Raw genomic sequence first — 14989 nt, 5'->3', positions numbered from 1 at the left:
AGCCCGGCGCTCGAAGTAGCCGGGCGGCGGTGGCGGCGGTGGCGTTGGCGGAGCCATACCCTAAACCCTGGGACCGGTATCTAATACCATGAAAGCTGAATAAAACTGTTGCTTATTGATGATTTGGTGCGGCATACGAGAGTATATAAGAGGGTACAAATCGACTTGGGGTAGGGATACAAAACTGACTTGGACTAGAAGGCGTATACCATAGTGACTACTCTAACATGTAGTAAGCCCCTCGCGTTCAAACTTCTTCCCTGGGCGAGTTATTTCCGTGCGAATCTCTATCTCTACTACCTAAAAGAACTGCAAGGTTCCGTTTCCCGTCTTACATCGCACGGATCGTCAACCCCTCCACCCACCCGTTCGCGTTCTTACCCACGTTGGTTTTCCGCTAAAAAAAGATTGGACGTGAGTCAACGGGATCTCGCTCTATCTCTCTCGCTCCCAAACAAACCCCCGCCAATCGTTTCCCCTGGCCCTACCCCTCCCGATCTGGTCGCCACCACAATCTCGCCACCGAATCTGGCATCACCATCGATGGCGAGATTGTGGCGTTCAGATCCTGTGAGCTCTTCCAATCCTGTGAGCTGCTATGAATCCGCCCCCTGCTCTTCCAATCCTGTGAGCTGCTGGCGAGATCGGCATCCAAATCCGTCACCATCGATGGCGCTTTGTTCCCATCCGAAACTTGCCACTTGCGAGGGACCAAGCCCGCCGAAGCGGGCGACCAAAGGATTCGAAGCAGCTTCGCCCTTCGCCATCGACCATCGAGGAGGGCGTGGGCCTGATCTCCTGGCCTTCCAGGGGTCACCGCCGTTGCGCTCGTATCGTCAGGCCGCCGTAGCACCGATTCGGTCACCGGCCATGGCCCAATCCTCTCCCTCTCAGTTCGTGCTCCCCCTACTTTTATCTTCCAATGTTTTGTTCTGCAGGTTTTTGAGGCCGGGTGCGGGCATGCGACAACTCTCGACTCAGAGAGATACTTTGGCTGTCCTGGGATCATGTCATCCAACCATCCATGGAGTTTTCGAGCAAAGTCTCGGCCTCCGGGTTCGTCTACACATCCACGTAACACGTCAACTGTGTAATAGTTATCAAGGATGGTTGAGAAGAAGGGAATACACATGATCAGTTTTGAATAAATTCTCAAAAATATAACAACGATTGTTCAGTACTTTTTTCTCAAGCATTTAGCTTTTGACTAAACAAAAGAGAGTAGAGATGAATGAATGTTTCGTGAGCAGCTCACTGAAGGAGGTCAATTATGATACCACCAACAGTTAGAGATACTTGCTTATTCTAAATTGACAGTCTCATTGTTTGTCAATTTTATCCACGAGTTTCACTATTTATAGGCATCTCTTTTCAATACTATATTGTCACTCTCCCTATGCCTAATTGCATTGTTTGTATTATCCTTTTTGATTGTCTTGCACTGCAGAATTGTTGTATAGAACAAATTTATAGGTGGTATACGTTGTTTCTCCTCTTAACTATGTATATATGGAACAATGATCGCACATATTACCCTAAACTATAATCTCTTCACATTTATGCATATATTTGCTAGGAAAAAAAGGAAACCAGTTATAGTATAAGCAGATATATTTCTTCCGATCTATGTATTCTTGCTTGGAGAGAAACAAAGTAGTGATAATAAACAGTTTTATATAAGCTTATATCTTGCAAACTGGAAACAGAAACCCGTGATCATTTTTTGTTTTTTGACTTGTAATGTGGAATGTGAGAGCTTATTATATAGCCACATAAAACAAGTAGGTGTTACGAAGTCTTTCAATGGTGGTCTTGTATGTCTAATTATTGTTGTTGTATTTGTCATCTATAAGCAACAAGATTCTTCTTCAATTTGTAATTGGGCTGACTGTCGTTGAGCTTGGAGGAGGCCATCGTGGAGCTGATGCTACCTTGGCAGACAACGCCTGCACATAACGAGAACGGCGAGGAGTTGGTACTCTGGAGGAGCCGGACCATGGGGAGGTCCCAATTTTGTGTAGTTTCTTGGTTGCTAGCATATGAAAGGGTTGTAGTATCGATCGAGAAAATAAGTATCTAAATAGTACTAAGTAATTTGTGTGAGAATTTGACAGTTTGGTTTAGGAATCCAGTCTTGTTTTCTTCATCTTACTAACTTGAGTTTGTTGCAAAGGAACTATTGACCATCTATCAAAATGGATAAGAAGCCATGTGATCATAATGCACTACTACTTTCTTCATATTACATGCTTATATGGGAGAATGAATTAGTTAAAGAGGACAACAAATACCATTTTAATTTGAAGTGGTACAGTCCTTGAGGGAAAACTTTTGGATATACAACTCCAATTTATGTATGGGATGCACTACGGGGGAAATTTTTAATCAAGCTATTGACATATGATGGGAATTGCCTATGATTTATTGATTTATGATTCATGACAGTATAGCCATATCATAGGAAAAATAATTTGAAAAAGAGAGTTATGGTGAACTTAACTTGGCTATCATGGTGTTTATTGTCCTTTATTCATGCTTGCTTTGACACTGCGATGTAAAATTGATGCTTATGTATCTTAATGTTGCTCAAAACATCATGTTTGTAAGATCGGGAGATATTCCTCAGAACACCATGTTATTTCATGATACTTTTGTTTTGTTGAAAATTGTTCCGTTCCCGTAGCAACGGACGGGCAATTACCTAGTTCCCTAACAAGTTCTTTCCCTCAAACATCCAGCCGGAGCATGACCTCCGCAAAGATCGTGACGGACCGAAGCTCCAAGCAACTCCAGCGGCATCTTCACGACGCTCGAGGACGGCGATGAGCACCTCTCCGTGTCCTTCGTGACTACCTCACGCCCTCTACGCCGTCCCGCTCTCACCGGACACCAGAACCAGCCCCATCGCCAGATCTTCCCCATGTCCGACCACGCTGCCCGTCTCCGGCGACCTAGTCGTCCAACTCCGGTGAGCCTCCTCCTCTTTTCTTGACCACTTAGATGTGAAGAGGTATCAGCCAACAGAAATGCGACACGTGGCAGCTCATATCAAATCCCATAATTGATTTTCAGAAAAATGCACAATCTTTGGAAATTCATATCTTTTGATCTACTTATCCAAATTTTACAAATAAGATATCCCTGAGTTGCTTTGAACATCTAGTTTGTTATAAAAATTTGAGATCTCAGATTTTAGCAAGTTAAAATTTAGTTTTGGTTTAAATGGTAATTCGAGTATTTTTGCTATATCTATTATTCTGTAAATCATATGAAAACATTTTATATATGAAAATTGGCCTTTGGAACCATACCAATATGCTAGAACTTATAGTATAATTTTCAGCATGTTTTGGATACTATTTTAGTCGAATACCCTAATTTTGACCTTCTTTCATAATCGTTTAATAACTTCGTTCAAATAGAATTTAATCATGTAACAAATCTCTTAGATGGATCCCTAGAAACCCTCTCTGGTCTTTTGAAACCACCACAAAAATTGGGAGTTACAAGATTAAGAATTTAATTATTTTATCTTGAAACTTATGCCATGCCCATTCCCATTAACAAAGTCAAATATTCCAAACAAACCCATTATGAAATTGTCGTAGAATCTTGCCTCACAACCCTCCTTCTATCAAACGACGTTCTTCACTTTGTACCAACTTGATCCAAAGAAACTCGATCTTATCTGAACCATAACCATGACTCGATAATTATCATAAGGATGTACTTGTATTGTTAATTTGCATCTTTTAGTTGGCTCTTCATTTTGAGTTGCCGTGTGGTGACGTAATTTTATTTTATCGCTAGATGTATCGTAAAGTGAAGGAGTGACGATAACAAATAGGGAATCAACTTCAAGACTCAGGCAAGTTGCATCTTGATCATAATTTGTCCTACGCTTTTGAAATATGCATGATCTGTTTAAAATTTAGTATGCATGTTTTATTAAAAGGTTGCAAAGAATTATTGCTAGCTAGAGCCCTAGGAACTTGTAGCTATGCTTAGACTTGCTTACAAACAAAAGGGTTGGGAATCAAACAAGTTTTAAACAAATAAACTTGCCTTCTTTTGCAGCAACATTTTGTGAAAACTTTTGAGAAACAAAACTATATAGTATTTTACTTCTACTCCCTGGGCAGAATGGTATTGACAGGAGCGTCTACAAGTGATTGCGCCCATTGGGGTCTTGCAGTGAATGCGCCCGACTGGGGTCTTGCACACAGGCTTTTGGTGGGGACCGCCGTCCAGGGGACTGAGATCTCCCAAGTAGAGTTTGATGTAGCTTCTTGTACAGCCACATGCTACTAAGGGCTTTGGCTTAGCTTAGTACTAACGGGAAACCCTACCCCAGGACCGCCATCGGAGAGAGGCCTTCGTGCCGAAGTTGCGGGCGGCTTGGTTGGTATAGGGGGCTGTTACAGACAGGCTTCATCACAATCTCCTCCTAGTCGTCCAGTCCACCCAAGTGTGTAACGATAAACGGGGTTGATTGTGTCGTGTGGGGAACGTGTACGACCTCTGTAGAGGGTTAAACCTAATCGATTAGTCGTGCCCCGATTAAGGGCAATTTTGAGCAACTTAAGACTTGGACTAACAAAGAATGTGTTTCACTTCAACCCTATGTGTGTTTTAAACTAATTTTGGAGAATGAGCTTTGGTGCATATATCCAAATGTCTCACTTCTATCTATATACAAAAAATATTATTTTGTTTTCAAAGAAAGTTTCAAAATTTAGTATCAGAGAAAATTGGCTTTATGCAAAGGAAACCTCCACCAATACTCAACCTGCATATATATATATATATATATATATATATATATATATATATATATATTCTGTTAAACCTTCCTTTGCAACTTGCGAGTACATTCCACGTACTCACCTGCACCTGTCATGTGCAGATCTTGACAGATTAAGAGACGATAGGGTTATGGTCTACACTCAACGAGCCCAGTGGCGTTGATGGAGCCCTAACTTAGTGACTACGTATAATTTCGTTGTATTATGTGCCAGCATTGAGCTGTGCCAATGGTATGTATTTGCTTAGTTCTGGATCTACCGGTCTAGTACAATGATGTATGTTTTACTGATATTCATTCTTGTTACTGTGTGTGCTAGCTACGATCCAGGGATAGCACAATAAGCACAGAGGCTTGGATTCTACCAAATCCGGGTCATTACAAATGGTATTAGAGCATACGTTGACTATAGGACGTGGCCCTAGAAAATGGCTTAGAAATAGGAAGACCTTGATAGGAAAAACTTATATTTTTAGTAGTTCCGGTAGGCATTCTCATACCCTCTGGTTTTCTTTATTAAGTTCTAGTCTTCTTTCAAAAACTTAGATGGCAACCTCTTACCCTCCAATGACCTTGACACTGATATGAGCCTAAAGGTTACTTCATGGAAAAGACGTCTCCAGTACTGAAGCTTACATCCAAGAAGTTAAAGAAGGACTGAAGACACTAAGACCAAGATGGTTGTGAAGGTTACCACTACAAAAGAATATCCCACATAATTCAATAGTTTTCAAGCCCACCATGAGAATTGTGAAATAAACAAAAGAGTGTGTGATAGAGGCGAGGGTGTCCCGATCTTTCGATGAGATGATAACTATCGATTTGGTGGAGACGACTTTGACGATCCGACTACAAATGTGCACGATGTCGCGCCTTAGCAATCGCTAAACCAACTCCGAGAGGTTATTGACCACGTGCGGAGCACAATCAACCTGACCACGAAGGTCTATTCCTGCAAGCAATCGAAGAACAAGCAAGAATATGATAAAGCAATCTTAATATTGCGAATATAGATTAAGTATTGATAAAGATGGGGATACGAAAGCGGTCTTGGTCTGGTCGTTGGACACAAACAAAGTACACAAAGTTGCAATGGCTAACTTTTAACTAAACAAATCCCAAAGTCTAAATGGTGCCCTAAGGGCTGTATATATGGAGGAAGAGGGGGGAATTTCGTGATCCTTAGGGAAGGGGTCCGAAACCAACCCTATCTCTCGTTTCCCCACACATACGGACTCTAAAAACAGCATATACTTATGTATTTCGAAATTACATGGGCCTGGCCCAATAATAAGGTGACGCAGCACCTAGAATAGCCTTTGGACGAAATTTATGAAGTGGCATCTTGTATATTTCGTCCAAGGCTTCATGCACTCATTATGGTGGCTTCAAAGTCCTGAAATCATCACTTGTAACTCCGTTCTTGTTCCCCTTGCGCATGCCATCCTCTCCATGCTTGGTCTTGCCCCAGTGTTCATCCCTCTTATCCATGCCAGGCCCTTCATTTGTAAGCAAAACAAATGTATCCAATTTAGGCAGCATCATATTGTCATGAACATTAGAATCATTACCAAGAAACGAAAGTACCTGAAAATTTAATTGGCGTGCGCGAGCTCTAGTAATTGGTCCAGTATATGTAGCAGTAGGAGCTGTGGGTGTAACAATGGTATTGTTGTCCTCATCATCCTCCCCTTCTTGAAATGATGTCGTCCTCGACGGAAGCTCATCTTCCTCACCCAAATAGGGCTTCAAATCTGCAATGTTAAAAGTGGGACTAACCCCAAAATCTGCAGGCAGCTCAAGTTTATATGCATTATCATTTATTTTCTCTAACACCTTAAAAGGACCATCAACACGTGGCATTAGCTTTGATTTGTGTAAATTAGGAAATCTATCCTTACGCAAATGTAACCAAACAAGATCTCCAGGTGCAAAGACAACACGTTTTCTACCCTTATCTCCAGCAAGTTTATATTTAGCAGTCATACGCTCAATGTTTTCCTTAGTTAACTCATGCATTTTTAAGACCAATTCAGCACGTTGTTTAGCATCAAAGTTAACCTTCTCCGAAGATGGAAGAGGCAACAAATCAATGGGTGCACGAGGTAGGAAACCATACACAATTTCAAAAGGGCACATCTTAGTAGTAGAATGCAACAAACAATTATAAGAAAATTCAATATGAGGCAAGCATTCTTCCCACATTTTCTTATTATTCTTCAAAACAGCCCTAAGCATGGTAGACAATGTTCTATTGACTACTTCAGTTTGACCATCAGTTTGGGGGTGAAAAATAGTACTAAAAAGCAGTTTAGTCCCCAACTTAGCCCATAAACATCTCCAAAAGTGGCTAAGAAATTTAGTATCACGATCTAAAACAATAGTATTTGGCACACCATGCAAGCGAATAATTTCACGAAAGAACAAATCAGCAACATTAACAGTATCATCGCTTTTATGACATGGTATAAAGTGTGCCATTTTCGAGAATCTATCCATGACCACAAATCTGCTATCCCTCCCCTTCTTTGTTCGAGGTAAACCTAAAACAAAGTCAATAGATATATCCTCCCAAGGAACACTAGGTACAGGCAAAGGCATATATAAACCATGAGGATTGAGTCGTGACTTAGCTTTTTGACATGTAGTGCAGCGAGCAACAAAACGCTCAACATCCCATCTCTTCTTCGGCCAAAAGAAATGTGTAGCAAGTCCATCCTCCGTCTTCTTCACGCCAAAGTGTCCCATTAATCCTCTGTGACGCCCCGAGACCGACGCTCCAGACGGCTTCCATATTTTTTCGTTATCGTTGTGTGTATTTATTTATTTGTTTGCTGCATTCATCATGTCATCATGCACATTGCATCTGCATGTTTTCATAAAAGCTTGCGCCCCTTCGTAGTTGTCGCGTCCCCCTTGCCTTCGTTGACCGTTCCGAGACCAACCGTGTTTTTGTTTTCCCTCTTGCCTGGCTTCCTAACCTCTCTGCACATCCCGCAAACCCCTCGCGTGCGCGTCCGAAACTTCTCCGAACCCGACCTGGGCAGTCATGACCGATGGGTCCGGATCATCCCCCAACATCTATAAAACATCTCCGATTTCTTATTTGGGCTACCTAACCTATTTATTCTCGACCGCTCGATTTCGATCGGACGGACCGGATTAGTCCCTAACCTAATCCGCAGGCTATATATAAACTAGTCCAACCCTAATCTTTAGGAGGCTTGTCCCATCAGTCTCGTCCCCGCCGCCAACCATCAACCCACTCGCCTACCACCTTGGGATCCTCCCATCAGGATCACTTCTAGATTCACGACCGTTGCATTATTGTTCTAATTCGTTGAACATTATTGTTTTAATTCGTTGAACGGATCCGTGAAACATACATGCACATACAGCCATTAATGGACACTTTGAGCTCCCTTGATCTCCCCGTACCGGCTCCCTCGGCCATTATAAATTGACCCCAAGGAACCCCTCTCCACCCCGCACCTCCATGTCCACGAGCCCTTCTCCAAAGCCCTCCGACTCCCGAGCAATTTCATGCCGGAGCTGACCCTCGCCGCCTTCTTCTTTCGAAGCTCGCGACCTCTGCAGTAAGCCCCTCACGCTCAAACTTCTTCCCTGGGCAAGTTATTTCCATGCGAATTCCCTAACAAGTTCTTTCCCTCAAACATCCAGCTGGAGCACGACCTCCGCAAAGATCTCGACCGACCGAAGCTGCAAGCAACTTCGGCGGCATCTTCACGATGCTCGAGGACAGGGACGAGCACCTCTCCCATATCCTTTGTGACTGCCTAACGCCATCTACGCCGTCCCGCTCTCACCGGACACCAGAACCAGCCCCATCGCCGGATCTTCCCCATGTCCGAGCCACGCCGCCCGTCTTCGGTGACCTAGTCGTCCAACTCCGGTGAGCCTCCTCCTCTTTTTCTTGACCCCTGGATCTAGATCCAATAGCCCACGGTCTCCTCTGTGCATATTAGATGTGAAGAGGTATCAGCCAACAGAAATGCAACACATGGCAGCTCATATCAAATCCCATAATTGATTTCCAGAAAAATGCCCAATCTTTGGCAATTCATATATTTTGATCTACTTATCCAAAATTTAGAAATATGATATCCCTAAGTTGCTTAAAACATTTAGTTTATTATAAAAATTTGAGAACTCAGTTTTTGGCAAGTTAAAATTTAGTTTCGATTTAAATGATAACTCGAGTATTTTTGCTATATCTATTATTCTGTAAATCATATGAACACATTATATATATATAAATTGGCCTTTTGAACCATACCAATCTGCTAGAAGTTATAGTATAATTTTCAGCATGTTTTAGATACTATTTTAGTCCAATACCCTAATTTTGACCTTCTTTGACCATCGTTTATTAACTTCGTTCAAATAGAATTTAATCCTATAATAAATCTCTTAGATGGATCCCTAGAAACCCTCTCTGGTCTTTTGAAACCACCACAAAAATTGGGAGTTACAAGATTAAGAATTTAATTCTTTTATCTTGAAACTTATGCCATACCCACTTCCGTTAGCAAGTCAAATATTCTGAACAAACCCATTATGAAATTGTCATAGAATCTTGCCTCACAACCCTCCTTCTATCGAACGATGATCTTCACTTTGTACCAACTTGATCCAAAGAAACTCGATCTTATCTGAACCATAACCATGACTCAATAATTATCATAAGGATGTACTTATATTGTTAATTTGCATCTTTTAGTTGATTCTTCATTTTGAGTTGCCGTGTGTTGAAGTAATTTTATTTTATTGCTAGATATATCGTAAAGTGAAGGAGTGACGATAACAAATAGGGAATCAACTTCAAGACTCAGGCAAGTGGCAACTTGATCATAATTTGTCCTACGCTTTTGAAATGTGCATGATCTGTTTAAAATTTAATAGTATGCATGTTTTATTAAAAGGTTTTGCAAAGAATTATTGCTAGCTAAAGCCCTAGGAACTTGTAGCTATGCTTAGCCTTGCTTACAAACAAAAGGGTTGGGAATCAAACAAGTTTTAAACAAATAAACTTGCCTTCTTTTGGGGCAACGTTTTGTGAAAACTTTTGAAAAACAAAACTATATACTATTTTACTTCTACTCCCTAGGAGGAACGGTATTGACGGGAGCGTCTACACGTGATTGCGCCCATCGGAGTCTTGTAGTGAATGCGCCCAACTGGGGTTTTGCACATAGGTTTTTGGTGGGGACCGTCGTCCAGGGGACTAAGATCTTCCAAGTACAGTTTGATGTAGCTTCCAGTACAGCCGCATGCTACTATGGGCTTTGGCTTAGCTTAGTACTAACGGGAAACCCTAACCCAGAACCGCCATCGGAGAGAGGCCTTCGTATCAAAGTTGCGGGCGGTTTGGTTGATATAGGAGGCTGTTACGGAAAGGCTTCGTCACTATCTCTTCCTAGTCATGCACGCAAGTGTGTAACGATAAACGGGGTTGATTGTGTCGTGCGGGGAATGTGTGCAACCTCTGCAGAGGGTTAAACCTAATCGATTAGCCGTGCCCCCGGTTACGGGAAATTTTGAGCAACTGAAGACTTCGACTGAAGAAGAATCTCCCCTTTCTTTTCTAAAAGTCTATTAAGGTTGAGGATTGAGCACAGGGAATGTATTTCACTTCAACCCTATGTATGTTTTATACTAATTTTTGAGAATGAGCTTTGGTGCTTATATAGAAATGTCTCACTTCTATCTTTATACAAAAAATATTATTTTGTTTTCAAAGAAAGTTTCAAAATTTACTATAAGAGAAAATTGGCTTTATGATGAGGAAACCTCCACCAATACTCAACCTGCATATATATTCTGTTAAACCTTCCTTTGCAACTTGCGAGTACATTCCACATACTCACCTGTCATGTCCAGATCTTGACAGATTAAGAGACGATAGGGTTATGGTCTACACTCAACGAGCCCAGTGGCATTGATGGAGCCCTAACTTAGTTACTACGTATAATTGCACTGTATTATGTGCCAGCATTGAGCTGTGCCAATGGTATGTATTTGCTTAGTTCTGGAGCGGTGGTGCCTTGGCAGAGTTATTGGCCTTGGCGGTCCGTGCGAGCCTGCCGGGGGAGTCTTGGATGCGTCCTTGGGGCGGCCTCGACCTGACCAGGCGCTCCTGCCCGGCAAGGGAGGCTTTCCCAAGGTGGTGCTCTGCTGTCTTGCCCATTTAGCTTGGTCTTCTTGGTCCGCTCATTGATCTCACAAAGAGCGGTTCTTCTGGTTTGGTATTGCTTTTATATGCTGGTGTTGGATATTAGGTGCTAGCGTGCTTGTGTATAACTCTGGGCAACAAACGCGATCGTTCGTTGCGCCGACAAATGTCCTTCATTCCATCCCACCAAAATATCTGCCTTAGGTCTTCATACATTTTTGTACCATCAAGATGGAGCAAGTACGACGACTCATGGGCTTCCTTTAATATCTTTTGCCTCAGATCTCTGGATTCAGGTATGAAAAATTGTCCTCGAAATTTCAGAGTACCTTGATCATCCACATGGAACTCTTGAGTCTTGTCGGCTTGTACTCGAGCGACATGGCTTTGAAATAATGAATCCTCCGCTTGGGCCTTGCAGATTTCTTCCAGAGTAGGGGTAACTTCTAGATTAGCAGTGTAGATGGACTCAACAATGATCAGGTTGAGCTGAGCCATCTCTTCATGTAGCTCGGGAGGCAAGGATTCCATTAATATGTTTAATCTGGTTGGTTTGCGGCTGAGAGCATCGGCAACCATATTAGCTTTACCCGGATGGTAATTGATATCGAGGTCATAGTCTTTGACCAATTCAAGCCATCTTCTTTGCCAGAGATTCAAGCCTGGTTTGGTGAATATGTACCTGAGACTCTTGTGATCGGTGAAGATTTGGCACCTCTTGCAGATGAGATAATGCCTCCAAATTTTTAAGGCATGCACAACTGCTGCTAACTCCAAGTCATGAGTAGGATAGTTTCCTTCATGTGGCCGTAGTTGTCTGGATGCATAAGCCATGACCTTGCCATCTTGCATGAGTACGCATCCTATCCCTCTTCTGGATGCATCACAATACACGTCGAAGCTTCGATAAATATGAGGAAGCGTCTACAAAGTGCGGTGGTCAATCGAGTCTTCAATTCATTGAAACTTCCTCTTGCAATCTTCAGACCATCCAAATTTCTGATCATCCTTGAGTAGTTCTGTCAGTGGTTTCGCAATCTTGGAAAATCCTTCAATGAATCGACGATAATAACCAGCAAGCCCTAAGAAACTCCGAATCTCGGATACATTCGTGGGTGCTTGCCAATTTTGTACTTCCGCGACCTTACTTGGGTCCACAACTACTCCTTCAGCTGATTGGATATGCCCCAAGAATCCTACTTGCTTGAGCCAAAACTCACACTTGCTGAATTTTGCATATAACTGATGATCATGGAGCCTTTGCAATACTGCCTGAGATGTTGTTTATGGTCTCTTCTCCCTTGGAATATATGAGAATGTCATCGATAAATACCACCACAAACTTGTCCAAGAAGTCCATGAACACTTTGTTCATCATGTGCATGAAGATGCGGGGGCGTTGGTCAGACCAAAATACATGACCTATACTCATACAATCCATAGCGAGTAGTGAGTGCTATCTTAGGAATGTCTTCCTTCTTGATTTTGAGTTGATGGTACCCGGTCCTCAAATCAATCTTGGAAAATATTTGAGCTCCACTCAGTTGATCAAACAGGTCATCAATCCTAGGAAGCGGGTACTTGTTCTTCATGGTGACAGCATTAAGCTGGCGGTAGTCTAGACACATACGAAGACTACCATCCTTCTTGTCCACAAAGATGGCGGGAGAACCCCATGGTGAAGAGCTGGGGCGAATGTACCCCTTCTGGGGCATCTCGTCCAGTTTCTTCTTCAGCTCCAATAGCTCGGATGAAGGCATTCGATAATATTTCTTGTATAGAGGTGTTGTCCCAGGCACAAGATCAATAGCGAACTCTAGCTCATGATCTGGTGGCATTCTTGGCAATTCTTCAGGAAATACATCTAGAAACCCACTGACCACTGGAATCAATTCCATGCTTGAGGTTACAGTTGCAAAGATCATATCCCTTTTTGGCATGTTTCTGTGGGCCACAAACTGTGCTGCTTGTCCTGCCGGATTTATTAATGTGACTTCCCGGGTTGCACAATTAATACATACTTGATGTCTTGTCAGCCAGTCCATTCCCAAAATAACATCCAGCTTTGATGATTCAATATACACCAAGGTGGCAGGGAAAATAACTCCATGGATGTTTATCTCGAGACCACGACATACCACATTTGCTTTGAGCATGGATCCCGGGGATTGTATCACCATGAATTTCTCAAGAAGAGAGCAAGAAAGCTTTTTTTGGGCAACAAAAATCCGTGAAATAAAAGAATGGGAAGCCCCAGAGTCAAATAAAAGTGTTGCAGGTATGCTATTAACAGGAAACATTCCAATGACCACTTCGGGGTTTTCTTGGCTTCTTCGGCAGAGAGATGATGCACTTGCTCTTGAACTAGGTTCTGAGCGAGGAAGGATCCCATGTTGTTGACTTGTGGCTTGAGTGTTGAAGTCGGCTTGCCATTCTTGGGACACTGCCTTGCATAGTGCCCGGCCTGGCCACAAGTAAAACACGCATTGTTACTCTGACAGTCTTCCCTTATGGGGTTAGTCACAATGTTCTTGACTTGATTTTTAGTCTTGTTGGCATTCAGCTGCCGTGTTGGCTTGAACTCAAACCGAGGTTGCTGCCAGGTACGAGCCTTCTGAACAATCGACCCATGTTTCTTAGGCTCAAACTTGCGTTTGCAGTCTTCATAAGCTGGCTTGTTATCATGGACGAGCTTGTGCTCCCTTTCTGTGATGAGAGCCTTGTTCACCAGAGCCTGGAAATCTGGAAAGTCCAACATGATGAGCGTGCATCGGAGTGTCTGGTTGAGTCTTACAAGGAATCAATCTATCTTCCTTTCTTCGGTGGCCACATCATGAAGGGAATAACGAGCCAAGTGATTGAACTTGTTTAGATACTCATTTACTGTCAGGTTCCCTTGTGTGAGAGCAAGGAATTCGCGCTGCTTGACCTTAATAATCCCAGCGGGAATGTGGTACTTGCGGAACTTGTCCTTGAATTTATCCCAAGTGACCTCGTCTTCAGCAGTCCTCATGGCCTTGGTATTATCCCAAGAGATAGGTGTGGGTCCTTCAAGATAATGAGTAGCAAATGGAACCTTGTCGATTTCTTGGGTACGAGCAATCTCCAATTTCTTCTCAATGGCCCTCAGCCAATCGTCGGCCTCCATAGGGTTAACAACTTGACTAAAGCTGGTAGGCTTTGTCCTCTAGACATCTGACAGCTTGGAGTGACTACCATTCCGATTATTATTCTTCCCAACCATAGCTTGCATACTTCTCAGAAGTTCAAGCAAAATATTGGTTTCTCTTTTCTTCGAACATGCGCATAATCTGTTCTGTTGTAGGTGGATGCAGTGGAGGAGCTCTTGGTGGTTGATACGGTTTTGGGGAATGTCCTGTCTGTCTGGTGGAGCGACGAATAGGGGCATCGTCACCACCATGTTTGCTGCTACCGCATCTTCTCATCCTATATTTGTTTCCCAGTACGAAGCATCGATGAGCAACATCCACCAAAAGGAAAAAAGCAAACGAGAAATCCGAGAAAAGCGATGAAAAACCAAGGCAAATAAAAGTTCCAACATAAGTATACATAGACTCATCATACATGAAAGGAAACATCATGGAAAGTACTACCACACTCATACAACCAAGCATCACGACAACCTCGTCTACTCCTGAAGAAAGTGACCGCACTAGTGCCCTGAAGATCCTGCTGGGGTCTCCTCGGTCTCGAACTCTGATCCAGAACTGACCACATTAACGAAAACCTCCAGAGCAAAGGAAACATGACGACGCTTTCTGGGGGGCTCTCCCTCAGGGGCAAGTGCTGGGTGAGGCTGAAGCATTGGAGCGACGGGAGTAGCAAGAAGTAAACTCCACTCGGCAAGGGACTCGTGAGGAGTCACTGTCGAAGTATCCTAGTTACTCTGAGGAGTAACCGGAGTGGGTGGAGGGATAGTAGCTGGGGCAACGAGAGGGGTAAAAGCGAGTGAGGGTGGAGCGATATCGTAT

The 14989-nt window shown here is 42.9% G+C and overlaps 1 protein-coding gene and 1 long non-coding RNA gene across 2 annotated transcripts; one reads left to right on the top strand and one right to left on the bottom strand.

Moving 5' to 3' along the window:
* Positions 1-238: 238 nt before the first annotated feature.
* LOC123495120 (uncharacterized) lies at positions 239-9841 on the top strand. The gene is made up of 5 exons (XR_006667174.2): positions 239-1056; positions 2739-2968; positions 3811-3868; positions 4907-8717; positions 9600-9841. It is a non-coding gene; the product is annotated as an uncharacterized lncRNA (long non-coding RNA).
* A 2559-nt stretch (positions 9842-12400) lies between these two features.
* LOC141027141 (uncharacterized) lies at positions 12401-14145 on the bottom strand. The gene is made up of 3 exons (XM_073504108.1): positions 13845-14145; positions 13497-13739; positions 12401-12879 (listed from the first exon to the last, which is right to left on the bottom strand). Exons 1-3 carry the CDS (start codon positions 14143-14145, stop codon positions 12401-12403), a joined length of 1023 nt encoding a protein of 340 aa, XP_073360209.1.
* Between the last annotated feature and the right edge of the window lie 844 nt (positions 14146-14989).

This window comes from Aegilops tauschii, chromosome 7 (genome assembly GCF_002575655.3).
Source record: "Aegilops tauschii subsp. strangulata cultivar AL8/78 chromosome 7, Aet v6.0, whole genome shotgun sequence".
In the NCBI taxonomy this organism is placed as follows: domain Eukaryota; kingdom Viridiplantae; phylum Streptophyta; class Magnoliopsida; order Poales; family Poaceae; genus Aegilops; species Aegilops tauschii.
Note: the sequence above shows the minus strand (reverse complement) of the source record. Positions and strands in the feature narration are given on the sequence as shown.